The 8,956-nt window shown below is 38.0% G+C and overlaps 2 protein-coding genes across 2 annotated transcripts in view; one reads left to right on the forward strand and one right to left on the reverse strand.

Moving 5' to 3' along the window:
- Positions 1–2,736, reverse strand: LOC104754597 (pentatricopeptide repeat-containing protein At4g18975, chloroplastic). The gene is made up of 9 exons (XM_010476818.2): positions 2,540–2,736; positions 2,289–2,325; positions 2,139–2,199; positions 1,866–1,967; positions 1,434–1,547; positions 1,121–1,264; positions 785–997; positions 456–648; positions 1–335 (listed from the first exon to the last, which is right to left on the reverse strand). The coding sequence occupies exons 1-9, from the start codon at positions 2,679–2,681 to the stop codon at positions 205–207; spliced, it is 1,137 nt and encodes a 378-aa protein (XP_010475120.1). The 5' UTR covers positions 2,682–2,736; the 3' UTR covers positions 1–204.
- Positions 3,046–8,956, forward strand: part of LOC104754598 (myosin-7) — an 11,846-nt gene continuing 5,935 nt past the window's right edge. Inside the window, exons 1-24 of the mRNA XM_010476820.2 lie at positions 3,046–3,273; positions 3,554–3,679; positions 3,752–3,895; positions 4,043–4,188; positions 4,284–4,440; positions 4,560–4,618; positions 4,712–4,871; positions 4,982–5,131; positions 5,200–5,336; positions 5,424–5,570; positions 5,659–5,760; positions 6,048–6,105; positions 6,180–6,281; positions 6,381–6,418; positions 6,502–6,628; positions 6,722–6,892; positions 6,969–7,100; positions 7,200–7,309; positions 7,438–7,498; positions 7,656–7,833; positions 7,907–8,112; positions 8,226–8,345; positions 8,482–8,580; positions 8,721–8,933. Coding sequence (XP_010475122.1) covers positions 3,271–3,273; positions 3,554–3,679; positions 3,752–3,895; positions 4,043–4,188; positions 4,284–4,440; positions 4,560–4,618; positions 4,712–4,871; positions 4,982–5,131; positions 5,200–5,336; positions 5,424–5,570; positions 5,659–5,760; positions 6,048–6,105; positions 6,180–6,281; positions 6,381–6,418; positions 6,502–6,628; positions 6,722–6,892; positions 6,969–7,100; positions 7,200–7,309; positions 7,438–7,498; positions 7,656–7,833; positions 7,907–8,112; positions 8,226–8,345; positions 8,482–8,580; positions 8,721–8,933 — 2,946 coding nt within the window. The 5' untranslated portion in view covers positions 3,046–3,270. The remainder of the gene's footprint in view (positions 3,274–3,553; positions 3,680–3,751; positions 3,896–4,042; positions 4,189–4,283; positions 4,441–4,559; positions 4,619–4,711; positions 4,872–4,981; positions 5,132–5,199; positions 5,337–5,423; positions 5,571–5,658; positions 5,761–6,047; positions 6,106–6,179; positions 6,282–6,380; positions 6,419–6,501; positions 6,629–6,721; positions 6,893–6,968; positions 7,101–7,199; positions 7,310–7,437; positions 7,499–7,655; positions 7,834–7,906; positions 8,113–8,225; positions 8,346–8,481; positions 8,581–8,720; positions 8,934–8,956) is intronic.

The raw sequence follows: 8,956 nt of genomic DNA on the forward strand, positions 1-8,956 counted from the left end.
TGTGACGTACATTCATTTTCCAATTTTTCGAAATAAACCAAACGTGATCTGGTTCGGTTACGGTATAACACAATTTTGCTTTTGCGTCCTTGACAAGCAAACCTAAAGCCCTATGTCTCTGTAATACTAGTCACGCACTCAAACCTTAAACTCTAAACATTACAGTCCATCAAGTAGAGAGATTTATATTTTAAATCCTACAACTTATGCTTCATCTTTGTCAGTGGCACCTTCTGAATCTTGGTTTGTATCCACATTTACTTTTAGCTCCTCCTGTAACTCAGCAGTTTCTGCATCTATTACGTCTTCTGTGGTTGCTTCAGTATTCCTAAGTTCTGAAATCACAAGTTAAACAGTTAAAAACTCATGCGGTCAGGCGAAAGAAGCACATGAGTTCAGTATCAATGGCTTTATAGATGGTTGAGGACATATATATGTGTAAAATGGTCATCTACCTGGTTTCTTTTTCTTCCTTGAAGATCTTGTTGATGTTCCATCAGATGCTGCACCGACAAGTACATTGCAGTACTTCGTCACTACCCTTTCTTTCTCATCTAGCATTCCCAAAAGCTCATAAGCATCTGCCACTGTCTGCACAATGTGTTTGTCCGGCGGCTTACGGTCATAACTCTCCAGATCCTTAAATAGCTTCATAACCCATATACAAAATAAACAAGGTTTGATGTCAGTACAAAATAACTTACTAGTTTAGTCTAAGTATCAAAGAGCAATATTTTCTATCTAATGTCCGGTCAGTGAAGAGACAAGGGGAAACATAACGAACCTTAACAAGTTCCTGTAACATGTTGTTCCGGAAATATATGCGCATCATTTGTAAGCATAATTGCCAAGGTACAGAGTGCAGATCATTCCCAATTTTCTTTCGCCAGATAACATGCGCCTCTTCTGCTCTGCGATCCTTATCTAAAGCCCGTATCAACTGTCCATACGTCCCCATCGTGTTCCCTTGTCCCTTACTTAGGATCCACTTTATCACCTACAATGATTAAACAGGGGAAATTAAATGAAAACCTCTAAAAGATTCTATTACTTTTTTAGTAACTATAAAATCAGTCGGTATGTTCTTGGGTATTTGATAGAACATTCGGGTGATAGATACCTGGACCATTCGATGCCATTGCTGTTCCTTTTCAAGAATAGCTATGACTCTTTTGAGGGAAGCAATGGGGAAATTGCGTTCCCAAGCAACCCAAGCATCCAAAGCTCCATAAACAACCTCTTTATTATCTTCCATATCAAGAAGCTGCATTCACATCGTAATAAAGGTTTGGACAGATGAGTCAACAGATAAGCAATAACAATAAGAGCAAAAAAAACAAGGTTTAAACAAGCATTTGGGAACTTCTCAGCATTGGCAAAGCCACTAGAAAGGCAAAAAGGAATAGCTCAATGTATTAAAAATTTCTGCTTACATTGTTTACAAGAAACTTTATTTTATCCTTCTTGGGTATGTTCTCCCCAAGTTGATGTTTTCTAGGGGTTCCAGCACTTTCCTTCTTTGATAATTTAGAAACATCTTGCTCATCCTACAACAAGATGAAAACTAAGCATCCCAAGAATCTTATTGGTGACAATAACGCAAGAGATATACATGATGGAAGCCAAAATTCTCAGGAATCGCTAACCAAAAGTAACTGGATTAGAGAAAGTAATTTGATCATCAGATATACTAGTTATGTTATATGACTATACGAAACTACTGAGAGAGCTACAAGCCACTGAATGAAAATCAAAACTTTTTGTTCAAGATGTAAAAGATCTGTTTGAAAGAGAAACTTAATTGAGCTCACACTAATACTAAGACAGCAAAACACAAAGCCAATCCTCAGTGTATTCTATTGTACCTCAGTTTCCACAATACGTCTAGGAGATACATGAGAATCAGCCACAAACTGATAACTCATTGATTGGACCCTTAAAAAGGCGGGTTTGTTTTTCTGGTTGACCTGAGAAATAGCATGTCTCACACAATGAGATGTATAACAAAAAGAATCTTAAATATTTTTTTTTTACTTCAATGATAATCAGTACCTGACATTCATTACACTGTTCAGATTCCTAAGCAATGTTTTTAGAAGTTTTATAAGACGAAAAACATATCACAAATGGAAACTTACCCTGAGAAGATACTGAAATGGACCAAGTAGCACGCCAGGATTACCAATGGTGTTGTGATTTCTGGAGAAGTATGGTAAAACATCAGAGTCAATAAACCGACACCTAAGATGCAGCTCTAAAAAATGGATTTTGCCAAATCGAGCTTTTACCTAATTAGATTGGAATGAGAAAACATTCTTCGGTCACCTACACAATAAGATTCAAAATTAAAAAAAGGATTCAACAACTTTAATAAGAACAGTCTACAGAAAGAAGAACTTGACTAGCTAAATGACAATTTTTTTACAGCAATCAGTTCCAACTTCGAACTAAGAGATTCCAATTCATTGACCAAAAACATCAATGTGCAATATACTTAAACAAAGTATACAAAAACGAATTTATAAGCAATACCACCAACCATAAATTTCTTCACATCCCCCTCCGGTAAAGAGATTACGTGCTGCAGCAATAGGAGACAACGTCGTCATTAGGTTTCCGGTTGCGCAACTAACAGCGCGTTTGAGAGACGTTCTAGGAATCAGAGAACTGAAACCCGCCATTGGAGGCAGCGGAGTGAGGTAAACGGAGGAGACGGGAGGCGTATAGTGGTTTCTTCTGTACAATTTAATTTGATCTTTGAATAAAATGATAGAAATCATAATAAGTCTAGCCCGTTTAGGCCCGCGGGCCTTGAGCCCGTTTAGGCTAGACTTAGGAAAATAATTGGCACATTAATTCTAGCCCATTAGGAAAACAATAGGCCCATTAATGACAAAGAAAGACGCTTCTACTCTGTTTCTATTTAGATCCGTTGAAGAAAACCGGATCGGTTTAACGAGGAGGGTAATTTCGGAATGAGAGAATTATGTTTTCATGATTCTTCTTCTCCGTTCGATTCCCAACGTCCGTGGGTGGGAGGGAAGACGAAAAGAAGAAATAAACACGGAGAGAGAGAATGAGACTTTTTTCCCAGATTATGTTCTGCTGATGAGACAACCTCTATGTTGGGAAAGAGGAATGTTCGTTTGTCAATTTCCTTATGGATCCATGTTGTTAATTGGGATTTCAAAATTTTATGTGTTTGATGTTTCTCCTCCCGTTGGGTTTTGCTGAGCCGAGATTGTTTTCTGATCAGATTCCATCGTGATTATGGTACGAGCTTTCTATTCTTTAAATCGCATTGCTGTTTCTTCAATAAAAATTACTCCTTTTTGGTTCCTCTCTCTCTCTCTCTGTTGTGTGATGTCGATTTTAATGTCGTTGATTTTAAATTTTGATTTAATAATAATGAAATTTTGAAGAGAGAAAGAAAAAAAAACGATATTTTTTTTTTTTGGAGAAAATTCATGGCTCTTTGTTGTTCTATTCGATTTTCATATTCTCGGAGTACCATGTTTCGATTTGTGTAGTTTATGATGTGGTTAATGCGCAGGCTGCTTCAGCCAAAGTAACTGTAGGGTCTCATGTCTGGGTGGAGGATTCAGATGATGCCTGGATTGATGGGGAAGTTGAAGAAGTTAACGCTGATGATATCACTGTTAACTGCTCGGGAAAGACGGTAAATATTAGTACTTATATAACTTGTTAGATAATGAGAAAAAGGCACATTTCTGATGCATTTGTTTCTTAGGTTGTGGCAAAGGTAAATGCTGTCTACCCCAAAGACCCCGAGTTTCCTGAACTTGGGGTAGACGACATGACAAAGCTTGCATATTTGCATGAACCAGGGGTTCTTCTCAACCTCAAGTGCCGATATAATGCTAATGAAATATATGTAAGCTCCACCCATCTATCTATACCACTTTTGAATTCAACCATTTTTTTGCTTTCAAGGAATTTTGTTGTTTACATTTACCATCACGTGATCTAAAGATGTCTACACAGTTTCTTGCAAGCTAATTTTTTATAATGATGAATCCAGACGTACACAGGAAATATATTGATAGCTGTGAATCCTTTTAAGAGATTGCCCCACCTTTATGGAAGTGATACAATGAAACAGTATAAGGGTACAGCATTTGGTGAGTTGAGTCCACATCCTTTTGCGGTTGCAGATTCTGCGTACAGGTAACTTCTTCTGTTGTGTTATTTAGCTTGTATTATGGATGGTTGCACTTTTAATTGTTTTTGGGCCTTACAATCACCAAAAATATAACATTTAGGAAAATGATCAACGAGGGAGTGAGTCAAGCTATCTTGGTGAGTGGGGAAAGCGGTGCTGGCAAGACAGAGAGCACGAAGATGCTCATGCGATATCTTGCATACATGGGCGGAAGAGCTGAGAGTGAAGGACGATCCGTGGAGCAGCAAGTTTTAGAGGTAATGAATTTCCTAAAATACAAGGCTACATTCTTGCAAAAGATAGACTTAGTAGTGAGTTTCCTACATTCTTGCATATCTGGTCATACTTTCCTCTGACTGACTTCCCTGTTTTGCAGTCCAATCCAGTTTTAGAAGCGTTTGGCAATGCTAAAACCGTTAGAAACAATAATTCAAGGTGGACGAGAGGCGTCTCACGTTTGTTGATTTGTCCATTTTGTGTATATTCTTGAACCCATTTAAAGATACTTACACAAATTCCTTTTTGCAGTCGTTTTGGTAAATTTGTGGAGATTCAGTTCGATCATAGGGGAAGGATCTCGGGAGCTGCTATTAGGACATATTTGCTAGAGAGGTCGCGGGTTTGTCAAGTCTCTGACCCTGAAAGAAACTACCATTGCTTTTACATGCTTTGCGCTGCACCAGAACAAGTAAGCCCTGATCTCTTCTAAGGCGGTGTTAGCTAGAAATCCTATATGTCCCATTCTGGACCTTACATGAGATTCACGTTGACTAAACAGTGTTTTTCATGAGGTTTCAGGAAACTGAGAGGTACAAGTTAGGAAAACCAAGCACATTTCGCTATCTAAATCAGTCTAATTGTTATGCATTGGATGGGCTTGATGACTCCAAGGAATACATAGCTACAAGGAAAGCTATGGACGTTGTTGGGATCAATTCGGAAGATCAGGTACTTTATTTTAGTCACTTTACATGCCGAGTCATGCGAACAACTCTTCTTACATTCTACTACTGTAGGATGCAATCTTCCGAGTAGTGGCTGCAATCCTTCATCTAGGGAACATCGAGTTTGCAAAGGGTGAAGAATCAGAAGATGCAGAACCTAAGGACGAAAAATCCCGGTTCCATCTAAAAGTGACTGCAGAACTTTTCATGTAAAATGCTTCACTACTCTGTATTTTCTCAGATGAACTTTTTTATGGTCAGCCAGAATTAGAGCCTCGTCTTTCTCTTTGTTGCAGGTGTGATGAGAAAGCTCTAGAAGATTCCTTGTGCAAAAGGGTCATGGTGACTCGTGATGAAAGTATTACAAAGTCTCTCGATCCTGATAGTGCAGCTCTAGGAAGAGATGCACTAGCCAAGATTGTCTATTCTAAATTGTTCGATTGGTAGGTTTACTATAACTGAACTTTTCTTTAAGGATTTATTTTATTCTTGGGGTTTCTATGTAAGATATTTCAATTTTATTTCGTACAGGCTCGTGACCAAGATCAATAACTCCATCGGCCAAGATCCAAGTTCAAAACATATTATAGGTGTTCTGGATATTTATGGATTCGAGAGTTTCAAGACAAACAGGTGCTTAACCGGTATGCTTTTGTTTTCACTGACATGTTAAATCTCTGGAACTGATAATTGAACTCTTACATTGCTTCCTACATTTATGCTCTCTGGTTTAACTTCTTTTAACATTAAGCTGATGGTTTGTTGTACTTCAGTTGCTTAGATAAGAGCTTTCTTGTGATTTGGAACAATATAGTTATCTGGTTATTGACCGTTCCTTGCAGTTCTGTGGTTTGCCTGTTTGGTTATGATTCTTTTGTTAATTCCAACATAGTCTTCTCATTTTCACGAACAATTTGCAGTTTCGAACAGTTTTGTATAAATTTGACAAACGAGAAGCTGCAACAACATTTCAACCAGGTTGGAGATTTACACTAGATTGATCTGTTTCTCCGCTGACCAAATATTTATACAAACCTTCTTCTTCTCTACAGCATGTGTTCAAGATGGAGCAAGAAGAATATACTAAAGAAGAGATTGACTGGAGTTACATAGAGTTCATTGATAATCAGGATGTCCTTGATCTTATTGAAAAGGTTAGGAGAACACAATGTACAATGGTAGAACTTATGTTCATCATACCTAGTGTTAATATATTGGGTTTGAGTATCTGATGTGTGGTTTTCTCATTTCAGAAACCTGGTGGTATCATTGCCCTTCTAGACGAGGCTTGGTAATGTTAAAAGGTCATGTTTGTTCGTTGCTTCTCTCTTTTGTCTTCATAAAAAATGATTGGGATTCTGTTTGCTTCTACAGCATGTTTCCAAGATCAACACATGATACATTCTCTCAAAAGCTGTACCAGACTTTTAAAGACCACAAACGTTTTGGGAAGCCAAAATTGGCTCAAACAGACTTTACAATTTGCCACTATGCTGGTGATGTTAGTGATCATCACAACCCGAACTGCTTGCTATAATGCTTGTCTTGATGTAAACTATCTTGGTACAATGACTGTATTCTTGTTTAATTCCAGGTCACTTATCAGACAGAATTGTTTTTGGACAAGAACAAAGATTATGTTGTTGGAGAACATCAAGCTCTCCTGAGCTCTTCAGACTGTACTTTTGTATCATCGTTGTTTCCACCATTGCCAGAGGAATCGTCCAAAACATCAAAGTTCTCATCAATAGGTTCTCAGTTTAAGGTCTGAACTACTGTTAAGTTAAACTTGATTCTGCTTATAATCTCTACTTTGGTTCTCACCACCTACTAAAATACAGCAACAACTGCAATCTTTGCTCGAGAGTTTGAGCACCACGGAGCCACACTACATACGATGTGTTAAACCAAATAACCTTCTTAAGCCAGAAATATTTGAGAACATTAATATTCTGCATCAACTTAGGTGTGGGGTAAGCTTTTAATGTTTCAGAGAACCTTTGAATTTTGCAACTTCATCAAATTATTAAGCTTTCTTATGATGTTGTGGAACTTCCTGTATCTGATCTCAGGGAGTCATGGAAGCCATTAGGATTAGTTGCGCCGGATATCCTACTAGAAAGCCTTTCAACGAGTTTTTGACCCGGTTCAGAATTTTATATCCAGAGTCTACAAAGAGCAGGTAGCTTAACCAATACTTAATTCCTGTAATTTGGCTTACATTTTATCATATTCTCGTGGTTTATTTTTATAAGAGACTTGGTATTAGCATCACTTAACAACTTTTTGGTTCTGGATTTATGTTAATAGCTATGATGAAATTGACGCTTGCAAAAAGCTACTAGCAAAAGTGGACCTCAAAGGTTTTCAGGTGCAGTTTCATAATCTTACCTCGCGCTATCTAGTGTGTAGCTTGTTTTGCAATTACTAAAACACAAGTAAAGGGCACTGGATTTATTCTACCTTTATGTGTCTGCTTATATATCATTCGATATGTAATCCTCACTAATAATTTTCTTGCAGCATAGATTGGGAAGACAAAGGTGTTTCTTAGGGCAGGTCAAATGGCAGAACTGGATGCTCACCGAGCTGAAGTTCTTGGTCATTCAGCACGGATTATACAGAGAAAATTCCTCACTTATCAATCTCGCAAGAAGTTTCTGTTGTTGCAGGCCGTTTCAACAGAAATTCAAGCCGTATGTAGAGGTAATACATGTTGTATACACTTGTTGAAAAAATGTTATCAGGCTTTCTTACTCCCTCCCCAAACTAAATTTAGGACAAGTGGCACGCGTTTGGTTTGAGACCATGCGAAGAGAAGCTGCTTCCCTGAGGATACAAAAGCAGGCACGGACTTATATTTGCCAGAATGCCTATAAAAGCATGTGCTCGTCTGCTTGTTTAGTTCAGACAGGGATGCGAGCAAAAGCTGCCCGTGTCGAACTTCAGTTTAGGAAGAAGAGAAGAGCGACAATCATTATTCAAGCAAGTTTCAGCTCACATATTGATGAAATTGTTTCTACTTTTGCCTATTTTATACCTATCACATACATCTACTTGTTTGAATATTGATGACATGCAACCTACTGGTTACACAGAGTCAAATCCGAAGATGTTTGTGTCATCAGCATTATGTGAGAACGAAGAAAGCAGCCATTACTACTCAGTGCAGCTGGAGAGTGAAAGTTGCACGCCGAGAATTGCGAAATCTAAAAATGGTAGTCTTAACTTCTTTTCTTATAAGGCCTTCTGTGGAGAATGTATAAATCTATTATCTCTAGTGTCAATTTTTTATTACCAATTCACTAGATAATATATAAGCAGAGATTTTCTTATAATTATTTACTTCTTCAGGCTGCTAAAGAAACAGGAGCACTTCAGGATGCTAAGACTAAGCTGGAAAATCAAGTGGAAGAACTCACTTCAAACTTGGAGCTTGAGAAACAGATGAGGGTACACATCGTTTCATCAATGATATTATGCTGGACACAGTACCTGACGCAAAATCTTTGATTTTTTGAAGAATTGTTCATTGTAAAACTGGATCATTTTGTTGGTTCTGTATGAGGAATCTGATCAGTGTACTGGTGCAGATGAAGATCGAGGAAGCCAAATCTCAAGAAATCGAAGCATTGCAGTCCGCTTTAACAGATATAAAACTTCAGCTCAAGGAAACTCAAGAAACCAAAAGTATGGAGATCTCAGACTTGCAGTCCGCTTTGCAAGACATGCAACTTGAGATTGAAGAACTCTCTAAGGGACTTGAGATGAGTAACGATCTTGCTGCTGAGAATGAACAGCTTAAGGTTAGTCATAAAACTCTGTCTGA

The sequence above is a fragment of the Camelina sativa genome, chromosome 17 (assembly GCF_000633955.1).
Source record: "Camelina sativa cultivar DH55 chromosome 17, Cs, whole genome shotgun sequence".
NCBI classification, from domain to species: Eukaryota; Viridiplantae; Streptophyta; class Magnoliopsida; order Brassicales; family Brassicaceae; genus Camelina; species Camelina sativa.

Coding starts and splice junctions, on each gene's coding strand:
- LOC104754597 (XM_010476818.2), bottom strand. CDS start 2,681: ATGGCGGGTTTCAGTTCTCTGATTCCTAGAACGTCTCTCAAACGCGCT. Junction 2,200..2,288: donor TCTCATTCCAATCTAATTAG/GTAAAAGCTCGA, acceptor ATACTTCTCCAG/AAATCACAACACCATTGGTA. Junction 1,265..1,433: donor TAAAGTTTCTTGTAAACAAT/GTAAGCAGAAAT, acceptor ATGTGAATGCAG/CTTCTTGATATGGAAGATAA.